Source organism: Rhinoderma darwinii, chromosome 11 (genome assembly GCF_050947455.1).
Source record: "Rhinoderma darwinii isolate aRhiDar2 chromosome 11, aRhiDar2.hap1, whole genome shotgun sequence".
NCBI lineage: Eukaryota > Metazoa > Chordata > Amphibia > Anura > Rhinodermatidae > Rhinoderma > Rhinoderma darwinii.
In genome coordinates, this window is record NC_134697.1 from 88,860,082 (window position 1) to 88,878,238 (window position 18,157).

General features: G+C 45.3%; 1 protein-coding gene across 1 annotated transcript in view; it reads right to left on the reverse strand.

The window, feature by feature from the left end:
• The window catches only part of LOC142663697 (uncharacterized), a 48,806-nt gene that overhangs the window by 22,123 nt on the left and 8,526 nt on the right, over positions 1-18,157 (reverse strand). The window contains exons 2-3 of the mRNA XM_075842466.1: positions 9,377-9,500; positions 9,105-9,260 (exon numbers count right to left, since the gene is read on the reverse strand). Of these exons, the coding sequence (XP_075698581.1) occupies positions 9,105-9,260; positions 9,377-9,454 (234 nt within the window). The 5' untranslated portion in view covers positions 9,455-9,500. The remainder of the gene's footprint in view (positions 1-9,104; positions 9,261-9,376; positions 9,501-18,157) is intronic.

Consider the following 18,157-nt stretch of genomic DNA (forward strand, 5'->3'; position numbering starts at 1 on the left):
AGACAAGGAAGGCCGATCCGGTTTCTGGCATTCCTAGCAAAATTGCCAGGTTGGGTGATGATGCGAGGGTGTCAGTCTCAGAAAAGGCAGCCCTAGTGGATACTGATCTCCCTAACAGCAGGGAGAACAGCCCAGCTAGTAGTCGGCGGGATGGTATTGCAGGTAAGCCAAGACAATTGATAGTTGTAGGGGATTCTATAATCAGGAAGACGGATAGAATAATTTGTCGCCAAGACCGCCTCAACCGAATGGTTTGCTGTCTCCCTGGTGCCAGGGTTCGGCATGTGGTGGAACGGGTGGACAAATTGCTGGGAGGGGCTGGTGATGATCCAGCTGTTGTAGTCCATGTCGGTACCAACGACAGAATAAATGGTAGGTGGAGGAGCCTTAAGAATAATTTTAAAGAACTAGGCTACAAGCTGAAGGGAAGGACCTCCAAGGTTGTATTCTCAGGAATACTGCCTGTGCCATGCGCATCACAGGAAAGACAGCGGGAGCTCAGGGAGTTAAATGCATGGCTTAAGTCTTGGTGTAGAGGAGAAGGATTTGGGTTCCTAGAGCACTGGGCTGACTTTTCATTGGGGTACAAACTGTATTCTGCAGATGATTTGCACCTAAATGGAAGGGGGTCCGCTGTGCTGGGGGAGAGAATTCTAGCTGGGGTGGCGGAGTGTTTAAACTAGGGCTGAGGAGGGAGGCCAATGTAGGAAATAAAGGGGTAGTTAGGTTAGAGAGGGGTCAGACTATATTGGTGGGAGGAGAAACAGACGGTGGGGAGAGGACTAGGCAACAAGATAAGGAGATCCTTTCGTTACAAAACAGCAGTGAAAATAAAAAGGCCCAAATGTCAAATCACATTTCTGATAGTGAAAGTGAAACATTTAAAGGCAAGTTAAAGTGTATGTTCACAAATGCCAGAAGTCTAGCAAGCAAAATGGGGGAGCTGGAGGCCTTGATACTGGAAGAAAATATAGATATAGTTGGTGTTGCTGAAACATGGCTGGACTCTTCACATGACTGGGCTGTAAATCTACAGGGTTTTACACTTTTTCGGAAAGACAGGGTAAATAGGAAAGGTGGTGGTGTATGTCTGTATGTGAGAAGCGATATGAAGGTGAGTGTAAATGAGACATTAGAGGGTGAAGACTGTGAGGAGGTTGAAACCTTGTGGGTGGAATTACAAAGGGAAGTGAACACTGAAAAAATTACTTTTGGTGTAATCTATAGACCCCCCCAATATAACTGAAGAGATAGAAGGTCAAATATATAAACAAATGGAGCGGGCTGCACAGGCGGGTACTGTTGTGATAATGGGAGATTTTAATTATCGGGATATTAATTGGTGTCATGGTTCGGCTTCAACTGCAAAGGGGAGACATTTCCTCAACCTGTTGCAGGAAAATTTTATGTGCCAGTTTGTGGAAGACCCGACTAGAGGCGAAGCTCTGTTGGATCTGGTCATTTCTAATAATGCAGAGCTTGTTGGGAATGTCAATGTTCGTGAAAACCTTGGTAACAGTGATCATAATATAGTTATATTTTACCTATACTGTAAAAAACAAACGCAGGCTGGGAGGGCAAAAACATTTAATTTTAAGAAAGCCAATTTCCCCAGGATGAGGGTGGCAATTCAGGATATAGACTGGGAAGAACTAATGTCAAATAATGGGACAAATGATAAATGGGAGATTTTCAAATCTACCTTGGGTAATTATAGTGCAAAATGTATTCCTACAGGTAACAAGTATAAACGACTAAAATTAAACCCCACATGGCTTACACCTTCTGTGAAAGGGGCAATACATGACAAAAAAAGGGCATTTAAAAAATACAAATCTGAGGGTACATCTGCAGCCTTTGTAAAATATAAAGAGCTTAATAAAATCTGTAAAAATGTAATAAAATCCGCAAAAATACAAAAATGAAAGGCAGGTGGCCAAGGATAGTAAAACAAATCCTAAAAAATTCTTCAAGCATATAAATGCAAAAAAGCCCAGGTCTGAACATGTAGGACCCTTAGATAGTGGTAATGGGGAGTTGGTCACAGGGGATCAAGAGAAGGCAGAGTTACTAAATGGGTTCTTCCGCTCTGTATATACAACAGAAGAAGGAGCAGCTGATGTAGCCGCTGCCGGTGCTGTTAATATATCAGTTGATATACTGAATTGGATGAATGTAGATATGGTCCAAGCTAAATTAAATAAAATAAATGTACACAAGGCCCCGGGACCAGATGGGTTACACCCTAGAGTTCTTAAAGAGCTTAGTTCAGTTATTTCTGTCCCCCTCTTCATAATATTTAGAGAGTCTCTCATGAGTGGTATAGTGCCAAGGGACTGGCGCAGGGCAAATGTGGTGCCTATTTTCAAAAAGGGCTCTAGGTCTTCGCCGGGTAATTATAGACCAGTAAGCTTAACATCAATTGTGGGGAAAATGTTTGAGGGGCTATTGAGGGACTATATACAGAATTATGTGACAATAAATAGTATTATAAGTGACAGCCAGCATGGTTTTACAAAGGACAGAAGCTGTCAAACCAACCTGATTTGTTTTTATGAAGAGGTAATCAGAAGCCTAGACAGAGGGGCCGCTGTGGATATAGTGTTTTTGGACTTTGCAAAGGCATTTGACACTGTCCCTCATAGACATCTAATGGGTAAATTAAGGACTATAGGTTTAGAAAGTATAGTTTGTAATTGGATTGAGAATTGGCACAAGGACCGTATCCAGAGAGCTGTGGTCAATGATTCCTACTCTGAATGGTCCCCAGTTATAAGTGGTGTACCCCAGGGTTCAGTGCTGGGACCACTAATATTCAACTTATTTATTAATGATATAGAGGATGGGATTAATAGCACTATTTCTATTTTTGCAGATGACACCAAGCTATGCAATATAGTTCAGATTATGGAAGATGTTCGTGAATTGCAGGCAGATTTAAACAAACTAAGTGTTTGGGCGTCCACTTGGCAAATTAAGTTTAATGTAGATAAATGTAAAGTTATGCATCTGGGTACGAAAAACCTGCAAGCATCATATGTCCTAGGGGGAGCTACACTGGGGGAGTCAATTGTTGAGAAGGATCTGGGTGTACTTGTAAATCATAAACTAAATTTCAGCATGCAGTGTCAATCAGCTGCTTCAAAGGCCAGCAAAATATTGTCGTGTATCAAAAGAGGCATGGACTCGCGGGACAGGTATGTAATATTACCACTTTACAAAGCATTAGTGAGGCCTCATCTAGAATATGCAGTCCAGTTATGGGCTCCAGTTCATAGAAAGGATGCCCTGGAGTTGGAAAAAATACAAAGAAGAGCAACGAAGCTAATAAGGGGCATGGAGAATCTAAGTTATGAGGAAAGATTAAAAGAACTAAACCTATTTAGCCTTGAGAAAAGACGACTAAGGGGGGACATGATTAACTTATATAAATATATGAATGGCGCATACAAAAAATATGGTGAAATCCTGTTCCATGTAAAACCCCCTCAAAAAACAAGGGGGCACTCCCTCCGTCTGGAGAAAAAAAGGTTCAACCTGCAGAGGCGACAAGCCTTCTTTACTGTGAGAACTGTGAATCTATGGAATAGCCTATCGCAGGAGCTGGTCGCAGCAGGGACAGTAAATGGCTTTAAAAAAGGCTTAGATAATTTCCTAGAACAAAAAAATATTAACTGCTATGTGTAGAAATTTTTTACTTCCCCTTTCCCATCCAACTTCCCCTTTCCCATCCCTTGGTTGAACTTGATGGACATGTGTCTTTTTTCAACCGTACAAACTATGTAACTATGTAACTATGTATAGTTACGATGAAGCTCATAATTTAGTATTTTTTTCACACTGCTAATATGCCTTGTATATACTAGAAGGCACTACAGTTTCAGCGCTTTCATAAGATAGAAAATTTTTCTAGTATCATATGACAACACGATTTACATCCATGACTCCCCAACTCTCAAAACTGCCCTCCAGAAACAAATCCAATTCATACCAGATACCCAACGCCTCATGTAAACGACCATGTGCGCCATCCGAGTCCCGTCAGTGATCCGAGGAAAGATAGAACATGCCCTATCTTTCCACGGATCGGAGACTCGGACCATTTTTCACGGACCCGATTCACCCGCTGAAGTGAATGGGTGTGTGAAGACTATCGTGTGCCACTCGGATTCTGTCAAAAACAGCCCGAGTGGCACAACGGTCGTGTGCATGAAGCATAAGTTATGAAGCCAGGGATAGTAGTGGAAGAAATTAGAGAGCACCAGTTCCCCAATTTGTAGGCTAAGCTTGACTCGAGTACCGGACCATAGGAAGCTACTAGACTATCAAAATTCCTGAAAAAGTATTGAGGTATAGGCACCTGTGTGTTAAAAGATGTATAGAAACTTTGGAAGAATCAGCATCTTAACCAGGTTGACTCGTCCCACCATGGATAGGGGTAACGTCTTCCAAATAAGAAGTTTTGCCTTGACCCAAGTCAAGTTAAAAAAGGTGTAATATTTTCTCTAGAAATCCAGAGCATGAAGGAGTAATAATCACTCAGATATTTGAAAAAGGGCACCACTTGTAAGGGGACCCTCCCCAAGCCCAGGTCAAGATAGTTATCAAGAGGGTAAAGAACGAACTTATCCCAATTAATAAAAAGGCATAAATATAGGCCAAACACATCTATAATATATCAATTGCAGCTGATAAGGAGGGCATCGTATTCTGAAGAAATAGGATAAGGTGATCAGCATATAGACCTAGTTTTAAATAACTGCTCTTACAAGACATGGCAACAACAGCAGGAGAGGCCCATAGACAAAGTGCTAGTATCTATATGGTCTATGGCAAGGGCAAATAAAGTGGCCGAAAGGGGTCACCCCTATTGCGTTCCGCTAAGGAGTTGGAAAGTAGAAGACAGACAGCCATTTGTGAGCGCTCTAGCCTCAGGAGAGGCATAGACTAGTTGGGTCCATTCACTAAATTTAGGGCTAAAGCAAAAAAACCTTTATACACGCCCACAAGAAATCCCACTCTACGGAGTCAAAGGCCTTAGCCGCGTCCAACAAGACCAAGGCCCTGTCTCCCAGCACATCATGGGTCACCGAGTTGAACCTTACGGAGGTTAATAGAACTGAACTTATGCGGCAATGAGCCAGTCTGGCCATTGTGAATAATGGTGGATATGACCGTGTTAAGCATTAGTTCCAGAACTTTAACTAAGATTTTACAATCACAATTTATTAGGAAGTTAGGTTGGTAAGATCTGCAGTCTGTTATCCTTCCCAGGTTTAAGTATTACCACTATCGCAGCCTCATACATAAAAGGGGACAGACGACTATTAGCAAAGCCACAGATATACAGAGCTAATAATTGGGTAGCTAGTGCATTTTGATATTTTTTGTAAACATCTGTGGCAGTCCATCCAGGCCCGTTGCCTTGCCAGAAGCCAAAGATGTGATAGCTAGCATTATTTCCTCAATAGTGATAGGAAAGTCTAATATAGACATGTGTTCCTGGGAAAGTCTATGGCAGGAGGTGGCCTGAACGTACTGCTTGATATCATCTAAAGACTTAGAATTACAAGGGGAGGAACAAAAGGTCTGGAAAGCAGAAGATATTGATGCAACCGACGTGCAGAGATTACCCATATGGTCATGAACCAATAAAAAATACTCAGGAGAGTTAGCGGAATTAGCCATATTCGCTAATAATTTACTAGACTGGTTGCCCAGTTTGAAAAAACCTCTTCTGTGTACTCTTGAGATACAGCAATTGGTTGTAAGATCTCTCTTGACACTTCCAATTATCTAAGTTGACCAGTAGGGTCACTGACATACAGTCTCACTGCCTCTATCAAACTCTTCTCGGCTGACGTCTCAGCCTCTTTCTCAGAGCACTTAAAAAATTATAAATAAATACAGGAACACAGGAAACCTCTAAGGTATGCCTTAGTCAAGTTCCAGGTCTGTACAGCCAACTCAGGAGAAGGATTAACAGACAAGGATACCTGAAGCTGTCGGGAACCGTGACAGCCAGAAGGGGTGAAATCTCCAGCAATAAGACAAGGGGGGTAGATTAATATCCATGAAAAGTAGAATCGGTGAGTGGTCGGATGTTCCCCTCGGTAGATATTACTTATTAGTCACGTTCATGTAATAAAGTGCGGCTAGAGCAAAAGATATTGTCCATCCCTGGGAGAAATCTGTGAGTAGGAGAGTAGCAGGAATACGTTTTGCTTGTAGTATAGAGATGGTGGCAGTCCATGCCTCTTTTAATACACGACAATATCCTGCTGGCCTTCGGAACAGCTGATTCACATTGTGCTCTTATTTAGTTTATGATTTACAAGTACACCCAGATCCTTCTCCACAAGTGACTCCCCCAGTGTAGCTCCCCCTAGGACATATGATGCATGCAGGTTGTTCGTACCCAGGTGCATAACTTTAAATTTATCCAAATTAAACCTCATTTGCTAAGTGGATGCCCAAACACTTAGTGTGTCCAAATCGGCTTGCAATTTACGAACATCTTCCATAGTCTGAATTATGTTACATAGCTTGGTGTCATCTGCAAAAATAGAAATAGTGCTATTAATCCCATCCTCTATATCATTAATAATATTAAAAATGGGGTTAAAAATTATCTATAAGCTGTTCTATGCTGCCCTACCGGAGGGCAGAACGCAATAGTGACAGGGCAACTCTTCTCAAATATCTTATTTTTAATTCTAAGGCCTTCTGGGAAACCCGCTTATCTGAATTGTCAGAGTAAACCATCATCTGTGTGCACTTGAGTACTAAAGCATTTCTGACAACAATACCACCAGTGTCCGTCATCTTTTTTGCTTTTTCCCCGTCTGAAATACGTCATACACTTAAAATAACGGTCATCCAAAAAGCTATTTTTCCCAACTCCTGCATACACTTGACTTAGTGGAGCGTGCGTATGTATTCAATGGGGAGAGGGGAAAAGGCCCCTGACAGACTCCTTTGGCAGCAAATTATCTCTCGCAGGAACTAAACACCAGGCATATTGAAATCCAACATGCCCGATCCTTCTTTGCCATACATTTGCCATTGGAGAAAAGTCGGGACACCTCCATATACATCAGATAGTCGGCCGGCCCTGACAACTGTCATCTCATGTGTATAGGCACCTTAAGCATGGCTTCTTTCAATCAAGCACTTTTATAGTTTACATAGTTTCTTAGGGACTGCGGATCCTGCATCTCATGAATAAACAAATTCCTTATTCGCACCATGTACTCTGTGCACAAAGAAAATTTCCTGGTTCCCAACCCACTGAACATTTCATCATATCTGAGACCTCTAAACCTTGACTTTTTCTATGTTCATTTTGCCCGTTATATCCTTAAGAACTACAATGAAATCTCTCCAGAAGACCACCGCTTTGAGAGGCCCCCCCCATAAAAAACAGATTTTTCTTTGACAGATTTGCAAACAAGTTATAGTCAATTTACAGTCTAAAGATCACTGACCACTATTTTTTAACTGGTTTTCAGAATCCATAGGGTCCAAGTTTGAACCACTTGATCCATCAAATCACATTTCGGCTTTACTGCCTTCACACAGAGTTATAGTCGTCATCCACACACAAGGTCATAGTCGTCATCCACACACAAGGTTATAGTCGTCATCCACACACAAGGTTATAGTCTTCATCCACACACAAGGTTATAGTCTTCATCCACACACAAGGTTATAGTCGTCATCATCCACACACAAGGTTACAGTCATCCACACACAAGGTTACAGTCGTCATCCACACACAAGGTTACAGTCGTCATCCACACACAAGGTTACAGTCGTCATCCACACACAAGGTTACAGTCATCATCCACACACAAGGTTACAGTCGTCATCCACCCACAAGGTTACAGTCGTCATCCACCCACAAGGTTACAGTCGTCATCCACCCACAAGGTTACAGTCATCATCCACCCACAAGGTTATAGTCATCATCCACACACAAGGTCATAGTCATCATCCACACACAAGGTCATAGTCATCATCCACACACAAGGTCATAGTCGTCATCCACACTCAAGGTCATAGTCGTCATCCACACACAAGGTCATAGTCGTCATCCACACACAAGGTTCCAGTCGTCATCCACACACAAGGTTCCAGTCGTCATCCACACACAAGGTTATAGTCGTCATCCACACACAAGGTTATAGTCGTCATCCACACACAAGGTTATAGTTGTCATCCACACACAATGTTATAGTCATCATCATCCACACACAATGTTATAGTCATCATCATCCACACACAATGTTATATTCATCATCATCCACACACAAGGTTTCAGTCGTCATCCACACACAAGGTTATAGTCGTCATCCACACACAAGGTTATAGTCGTCATCCACACACAAGGTCATAGTCGTCATCCACACACAAGGTTCCAGTCGTCATCCACACACAAGGTTATAGTCGTCATCCACACACAAGGTTATAGTCGTCATCCACACACAAGGTTATAGTCGTCATCCACACACAAGGTTATAGTCGTCATCCACACACAAGGTTATAGTCGTCATCCACACACAAGGTTATAGTCGTCATCCACACACAAGGTTATAGTCGTCATCCACACACAAGGTTATAGTCGTCATCCACACACAATGTTATAGTCATCATCATCCACACACAATGTTATAGTCATCATCATCCACACACAATGTTATAGTCATCATCATCCACACACAATGTTATAGTCATCATCATCCACACACAAGGTTATAGTCGTCATCCACACACAAGGTTATAGTCGTCATCCACACACAAGGTTATAGTCGTCATCCACACACAAGGTTATAGTCGTCATCCACACACAAGGTTATAGTCGTCATCCACACACAAGGTTATAGTCGTCATCCACACACAAGGTTATAGTCGTCATCCACACACAAGGTTATAGTCGTCATCCACACACAAGGTTATAGTCGTCATCCACACACAAGGTTATAGTCATCATCCACACACAAGGTTATAGTCATCATTCACACACAAGGTTATAGTCATCATCCACACACAAGGTTATAGTCATTATCCACACACCTCCTCCTGGTATTCCCAGCAGTCCTCACCTCTCCAGTCAGCAGCTCAGTGATCTTGTTGGTCAGGTCCAGGATCTCCTGATCTCTCTTATGTATTAGTGATTGAGGTGGAGACATCGTGATAGGAACCTGGTTCCTGCTCCGTCCTTCACCCTCTTCAGTTCTCTTCTTCACTACTATGTAATCCTGTACATGGAGAGACATTGATGTCACTTTATACATTCCCGTCACCTCTCCCGTCATGTGCTTGATGTATTAAGATACAAGTCATGACATGGGATATAATTCCCAGAATCCCTCACCTCTCCAGTCAGCAGGTAGATGATCTCTAGGGTGAGGCTTAATAGTCTCTGTGCCATCTGATTTCTGTCCTTATCCATCCTTAGAAGATCAGACAGGAAATCTTTTTGTTTTAGCTTTATAAACCTGAGAGGAAAAGGAGATCGAATCAAATAACACTTGTAAGAACATCCTATATGAAATCTCAATTGAAGATTATAGAAGTTCCAGTAGGAGTATTTCGTCATACCAAGTAAGTAAGGCAACCAGTAAGGGACATTTTGATAAGGCTCCACATATATGGCATCTGGGAGTCACCATACTGAGCTTGGCAAACAATCTGACTACATGTGGTAATACTGGGATTTATCCTGATATGTCGAGATCAATCAGCATTTATGGCAGGAAATTAGGGATGCACGATGCATCGAAACTTCGATACTGTTTCGATACTTTGCATCCCCAAACGGTTCGATACCGTTATTTCATGTATTTCAATACAACGTTTTGCGGCCGCTCAGCCCAGTATTGTAACACATGAATGTAGGAGAGCGGGGCTTCGGTTGAGTGATAAAGCCATTGCCCCGCTCCTGAATCCTGACAACAAGCACACGCCGTCACTGATGATACGATGCGGCCAGCGCTGCACTAATGAGCGCCGGCACTGAAGACAGAACATGGCGGGCGCACTGCAAAACACCCCCATGTTCTGTCCTCAGTGCCTGAACCGCCGCTCATTAGTGGAACGCCGGCCGCATCACCTCATGCTGACCGCGCGTGCACTTACTGTCAGGAGCGGGGCATTGACTGTTACACAGCCGCAGCTCCACTCTATAACGGCGGAGATCAGAGAAACTGCTCATCTCCGCCGCTATTCCCCTGAATGCTGCGATCAAAGCTGGACTACAGCATTCAGGAGAAAATGAGAAGGGGGAATGCCTTTTGGATGCGTCACAGGGAATTCCTGTGATGCGATTGAGCGTCATACCATATATGGGCAGACAGCCCAGGGTCCATTGAAGGACCTCAGGGCTGTCTGACCATATTTCCTGTTGTTAGGGAATACTGAGGTATGTCCTAACAACTGCCTGTGTACTATCCGTACACAGGCTAATGTACTGGCATATAGATATATGCCGTGACATTAAAGTTTAAAAATAAAGTAAAGTAAAAACAAAGTAATATTAAATAAAATAAAAAAACACACACACTATTTTTAAAATAAACATTAAAAGGAGTCTCAATACATAAAATATACACATCTTTGGTGTTGGCGCAGCCGTAATTACCTGCACAACAATTTTTTTGTGTCATTTATGATGTGTACGCTGTAAAATTTTTTAATGAAAACTGCTTTCTGTCACTTACTGTGGGGCACGAGGTGTGATGATGAATTTAACCTCCATGTGCCTCACAATAATTGTAATTAACCGCATCATGTACCTTACGCATTAGCCCATTATGAATGAGAAACATGATGCTGTTAATTACTATTAATGTGAGGCATATTCAAAATTCAATATAACGTCGCACCTCACATCAGAAAAAGTAAGATTTTTTTTTTATTACTGTTGGCAAATTAGCATTTTGCTATCGAAATCGCAATACTACATGAAGTATCGGTATCGACCTCCAAATTCTGGTATCGTGACATCCCTACAGGAAATACTACAGATTGACCAAACCCAAAAACGTTGTAATGGACTGGAGTTATATTCTCACTTAATAATAAAAAGGTGTTTTAACTTTAGTCCCCGTCCACATCTGCGTCGGTGGCTGCGTTAACTCTTTCGGTAAGATGACGGACACCTTCACGTAAAGACGACAGAATCCATTAACCCCTTCCAGCAGCAATCACGTTACTGTACATGACAATCGGCTGTGTTTTCCCGCCTTCTCACGTACAATTACGTGACGACACTAAACGATCACCATGTCAGATGACATGTCTACAACGGGCAGATCGCGGCGGCAAGTTAAAACAGACTCACCGCTTGCCGGCACAGGACCAATCAGAGCGGTCCTGTGACGCCGATGGCTGTAAATGGTCATTCAAAAGTGAATGACCAATCACAGCATAGGTAAACAAGAGACGCAGGATTCTTCTCATCACCGGCTCGGACGAGCTCATTTCTGTCAGAGAGCTTGTGAGAGTCAGTGTGTGAAGCAATGTCAGAAAGTAAAAGTAAAAGAACATTGAATAAAGATCTCTTCTAGATCTCCCCAGAACTCCCCAGGTCCTCCCAGATCTCTCCTGTCCCAGTAATGAGAATAGCCCCCAAATCGCCCACCCATTACTGCGCCATATTAGTTTAGGCGATAGCCTAAATACCCCCAGATCGTCCCCTCTCAGCCCAGTGAGAGAACATTGAGCCGTGTCAGTGTCCAGTACGATCCACACAAATCGCCACCATTCACTGTTGCCGTGCCACATACAGTGACCGTTTAAGAAAATATTTTTTTTTTCTTAGGAACAGTTACATTTTAAAATTATATCTGTTACATTGTAGTGTGCATTACTGCAATATGGCACAGAAATTTTATAGCCCAGAGGAGGCATACGCTATGCTCGGATACAGACGATGATGAAATGCAGTTCGTGCCTACATCATCTTCTTCTAGCGGGTCTGATGAGCCCCCCCCAGCAGCGCAGAAGAGTTGCTGGTTCTGACTAGTCCCCCAGATAGTGAGGCGATATGGATGCCTGCTCCAAATTATGCCCCCCAGGTTCCCGACTTCACCGCATCCCCGGGAATTCAAGTGGAGACCACGGGGTTCGGAGAGTTTGATTTTTCTCAAATTATTTTTCTCCGCTGAATATATACATTTAATGGTCAAATAGACTAAATTTATATGCAGAACAATTTCTTGCCAAAAATCCCACATCCTACTATTCCAAAGGCCAAATTTGGACCCCCACAAACTCAGGGGAGCTTTGCAAATTTTGGGGCCTGTTCCTGAATATGGGCCTCATAAAAAAAAAAAACAGCATTAGGGACTACTGGTCAGCGGATGTCCTATATAATACCCCCCTTTATGGCACCATTATGACCAGAAAAAGATTTGAGGTCATCCTCAAATTTCTGCATTATGCAGATAATACCTGCTGCCCACCCCCCAATGATCCAAATTATGACCATTTATATAAAATAAGGCCCGTGTAGTGTCCATGGCCAAGGGCCGTCAGGTTTACTCACCTCCCGACGCCCGCAGCCATGGATCCGTGAGCACTGGCCCCCATCTCCTTCCTAGAAGACGCCAGCGCTCACTTCCGCTACGGTCTGCTGTGTCCCGTAGGGTGCGCGCACACGCTCGTGCCCGGCCTTAAAGGGCCAGCGTGCACACAATAGGAAATCATCATCATCAACTGCCCATGATTTCCTGGTGTGTAAGAAGGCCCCAGCCCCCCTGATCCTTGAATGAGCGTTGTTAGTTATCCCAAGTCTGTCTTGAAAATGGTCCCTCAGTGTTTCCCGTTCCAGTTGTTACCCGTGTCGTTACATGTTCCTGTATCCCGTGCTGTTCTTGTTCCTGTGCCTACTAGTGACGGAGTCGTGTCTTCTGCACCTGCTGTCGTTTGCCACGTCTAGTGTCTTCTGCCACGTTGGATACTGCCCGCCACATCTGGTGCTATCTGCTGAACCAACCTCCATCCGTACTGAAGCTACAGCCACTGTCTGGACTAGTTCAGGTACCCTAGTGTTACTACTACTACTACTATAGAGACTTTCGTATAGACTGTGACCTGGTCAGCTGCCTCTCCGTTACGGCGGAGCTGCCTAGTGGGTTCACATACCCTGTGACCGTACGCTCAGGCCATGGAACCCGTTAGCCAGCCCAAGACTGCGGTCCAGAAGACACAGATGGAGATGCATGACCTATGCACACTTCAGGATCAACTCCTTGTGGCGGTAAATACCATCATGGTCCGTCTGGATCTACTCACTGTTCCACCTCCGGTTCTTCCTCGTGAGGCTGTTGCTCCTAGTTTTTTCTGGATCCACAGTTCCTCTGCCTCTTCCTCCTCGCTACGACGGTGATCCCAGAGCATGTAGAGGATTTATTAATCAATGCACGGTTCATTTTAGGCTACGGGCTCATCTCTTCCCCTCCGAGGAAGCCAAGGTAGCATTTATCATCTCCCTTCTTGCTGGCAAGGCCCTCGCATGGACGAACCCAATCTTGGAGCAACAAGGAGCTGTATCCTCGGACCTAGCCTTGTTTCTGCAGTCCTTTCGTGCCGTGTTAGAGGAGCCGGGTCAAACATCCTCTGCCACAGCTACTCTGTTGAGCCTCAAGCAAGAGGGTTCCACAGTAGGGGAGTATGCTATCTCCTTTCGTAACTTGGCAGCCGAGCTGGCATGGAACAATGAGGCACTAGTGGCAACCTTCTGGCAGGGACTGTCCTCTCACATCAAGGACGAATTGGTAGCCTGCGACCTTCCTTCTACCTTGGATGCCCTCATTCTGTTAGCCACCCGGGTTCATATGAGAATCCGGGAGCGCACCCAAGAAGTTCGACAGGAGAGCTGGGTCCACTAGTGCGCTACCTGAAGAACCCATGCAGGTAGACAGAGTCCGGTTACCTGAACAGGAGAAGCAGCGCAGACGCTCCTCTGGACTATGTATGTATTGTGGCCTTAAGGGTCATTTTGTGCGCCGTTGGAGAGGCAACTCTAGGTGAAACGTCTCCAAACGTTTAAACCTCTCCCAAATTGTCGATTCCCGTGGCCATCGTCTCCGGAGAGAAGTCACATCCCTCCTCCGCCTATCTTGACTCCGAAGCGGCTGCTAATTTCATCCAGCAGGATCTAGTGGACCGTTTGCAGCCACCCACAGTTCTTCTAGAGAGACCCCTGGCTGTTGCCTCTGTGAATGGTCTACCATTGCCCGATCCGATTGTGTTCATCACTGAGCCGTTGACACTATGGGTCGGAGCTCTTCACTCGGAGCAGATCGCCTTCCTTGTACTACCGAAGGCTATCAATCCTATCCTGCTGGGTCTGCCATGGTTTCGACCTCCACGCCCCGGTTCTTGACTGGAGTTCCGGAGAGGTTCCTTCAATGGGGTTCCAGACGCCATAGCCATTGCCTGTAACAAGTCTGTCCTGTTATGCCCCCTCTGCCTCAGTCATTTTCCGGTCTACCATCTCATTATGCCAGTTTTGCGGATGTCTTCTGCAAGTGACAGGCTGAGACGTTGCCTCCACATTGTAATTATGACTGTCCCATTGAACTGGTTCCAAATGCCTCTCTCCCCCGTGGCCGAGTATATCCCCTCTCCTTGCCAGAGTCTCTGTCCATGTCGGCCTATATGAAGGAGAATTTGGAGAGGGGTTTCATACGAAAATCTTCCTCCCCGGCTGGGGCTGGATTCTTCATTTAAAAAAAAAAAAAAAAAAGAAGGACGGATCCCTTCGACACACTGCATAGACTACTGTGGTCTCAACCAGATCACGGTCAAGAACAGGTACTCGTTGCCACTTAAATCCGAACTGTTTGATTACATGCTAGGAGCCCAAAATTTTTCTAAACTAGTCCTGCGGGGGGCTTATAACCTAGTCCGGATTCGCCGGCGTGACGAATGGAAGACGGCATTTAACACCCGGGACGGGCACTACGAATATCTAGCGATGCCATTCGGACTGTGTAATGCTCCCGCAGTGTTTCAGGAGTTCGTTAATGATATCTTCCGAGATCTACCCTATGTCTGTGTTGTTGTTTATCTCGATGATATTTTGATTTTCTCCTCAGATCCGACAACTCATTGGAGGCATGTCCGTCAAGCTCTACTACGATTAAGGGAGAATCGTTTATACGGCCAAGCTGGATAAGTGTGTCTTTGAGAGGAGTTCTCTGCCCTTCCTGGGCTACATCATCTCGGATCAAGGTCTCAAGATGGATCCTGAGATAGTGAGAGCTGTCCTGGAGTGGCCACGCCCTCAAGGCCTAAGGGCCATACAGCGGTTCCTGGGATTTGCCAATTTCTACTGGCAGTTTATTCCAAACTTCTCATCTCTGACGGCTCCCATCTCTACCCTTACCAAGAAGGGTGTGAACGCCAATGTGTGGACTCCAGCGGAAGAGTCCGCATTTATTAACCTCAAGAAAGCCTTCACTTCAGCTTTGATCCTCCATCATCCGGACGTATCTCGGCAGTTCTCACTGGAAGTGGACGCTTCCTCTGTTGGAGCTGGGGCACTTCTGTTCCAGAGGAGCTCCAAAGGAAAGGCAGTAGTATGTGGCTACTATTCTAGACTTTTTTCTTCTGCTGGGCGCAATTACTCTATTGGAGATCGGGAGCTACTGGCCATCAAATTGGCTCTGGAGGAGTGGAGACATCTTCTAGAGCTCACCCCGTCTTGATCTTCACCGACCACAAGAACCTTACCTACCTTCAGTCTGCTCAACGACTAAATCCCTGTCAAGCCAGGTGGTCGCTGTTCTTCACCAGATCCCAGTTTGTGCTCAACTACCGTCCCGCTGACAAGAATGTGAAAGCTGATGCCCTGTCCAGATTGTTTGAGACGGAAGATACTGTGGAGTCCCTTCAGACTATCATAGACGCGTCCTGCATTGTCACTGCTAATCCTCTGCAGGTTAGAGACATCCCTCCGGAGAGGACTTTTGTTCGATTGACAGACAGGAGAAGAATTCTCCGCCAGGGATACAGTTCTAAACTAGCTGGGCACGCTGGTGTCCGTAAAACCCGAGACCTGATTGCTCGTCACTTTTGGTGGCCCACGCTACCTAAAGATGTTCTTGGTCTCTTCTTGCACGGTGTGTGCTTCTAACACAGTTACTCATTCCAAGCCTGCCGGTCTGCTTCTACCCTTGCCTGTACCCATTGCCCCCTGGCAGCACATTGCGATGGACTTTGTCACAGACCTTCCCCCCTCAGCAGGATGCAACACTGTCTGGGTGGTGGTGGACCGGTTCTCTAAGATGGCACATTTTATCCCGCTGGCCGGCCTACCCGACTGGCGAGTCTCTTCATTCAACACATCTTTCGCTTGCAGGCTTGCCTTTTCGCATTGTGTCCGAGCGGGGGGTTCAGTTTACTTCAAAATTACTACATCTCAGGTACCCGCTGCTGACTCTGCATATGGGGACTTTCTGCAAATCTGGCAACAGATCCGGTCCTCTATCTTGCTGGCAGTCGATCGCATGAAGTGTACAGCAGATACAAGGAGAAGAGAGCCGCCTCAGTATCTTCCGGGTACCAAAGTCTGGCTGTCCTCTCGGAATATTCGTTTGAAGGTGCCTTCCTACAAGTTTGCTCCCAGGTTCCTCGAAATTCTGCAACAAATCAACCCTGTCTCCTATAAGCTGCGGCTGCCTCCTACCCTCAAAATCCCCAACTCCTTTCATGTGTCCCTCCTGAAATCTGTGGTCCTGAAGCGCTACAGCAAGACTTCTAGTTCCACAGTTGCTCCCAGCGGATTTTCTGATGTGTTCGAGGTGAGGGAGATCCTGGACTGCAAAAGGGTAGGAGGAAGACTTTCTATTTGGTGGACTGAAGAGGGTTTGGTCCTGATGAGAGGTCCTGGGAGCCAGAAGAAAACCTCAGTGCTCCTGCTCTTATTAAAAAGTTCCTCTTTCGCTCTGGCCCCAAGAAGAGAGGGCATAAGAGGGGGGATACTGTAGCATCCATGGCCACGGGCCGTCGCGTTTACTCACCTCCCGACGCCCGCAGCTATGGATCCATGACCACTGGCCCCCATCTCCTTCCTAGAAGACGCCAGCGCTCACTTGCGCTCCGGTCTGTTGTGTCCCGTAGGGTGCGCGCACACGCTGGTGCCCAGCCTTAAAGGGCCAGCGCGCACACAATAGGTAATCATCATCATCAACTGCCCATGATTTCCTGGTCTATAAGAAGGCCCCAGCCCTTCTGATCCTTGCCTGAGCGTTATTAGTTATCCCAAGTCTGTGTTGCAAATGGTCCCTTAGTCTTTCCCGTTCCAGTTGTTACCCGTTCCCGGTTACCTGTTCCTGTATCCCGTGCTGTTCTTGTTCATGTGCCAACTAGTGACGGAGTAGTGCCTTCTGCACCTGCTGTCGTTTGCCACATCCAGTGTTGTTTGCCACGTCCAGTGTCTTCTGCCACATCGGATACTGCCTGCCATGTCTGGCGCTACCTGCTGAACCAACCTCCACCCATACTGAAGCCACAGCCACTGTCTGGACTAGTTCAGGTACCCTAGTGTTACTACTACTATTATAGACTTTCATATAGACTGTGACCTGGTCAGCTGCCTTTCCGCTACGGCGGAGCGGCCTGGTGAGTCCACATACCCTGCGATCGTGACCGCCTGTCATCAACCATTTGAATTTAAAATTTGCCCATATTTACACCCCAGGTAAAAATATTGCTGTCGACGAGTCAGTTTTAAGGGAAGGCTCCACTTCCGTCAATACCTCCCAAATAAAAGGGCCCAGTATGGAATAAAGCTGTATAAGATCTGCGAAAGTTCCACCGGGTACACACATTGTTTCTGGATTTATGAGTGAAGGGATTCCAAAATTGATCCCCCAGAGTGCCCCCCTTCCCTTAGTGTCAGCGGAAAAATAGTGTGGGATCTTATACACCCGCTACTTGGCCAGGGATATAATGTCTATATAGACACATTTTTATAACAGCATCCCTCTCCAAAAGTGCCTTTTGTCAAGCGCAACAGTGGCATGTGGCACAATAAAAAAAAAAATCTAAGTGCCTCCCCAAAACCCTCCTGGGTCAAACATTGCCAAAAGGAGAAAGCAAAGCAATGTGCAGCGAGAATATGCTGCTAGTGAAATATAGGGAC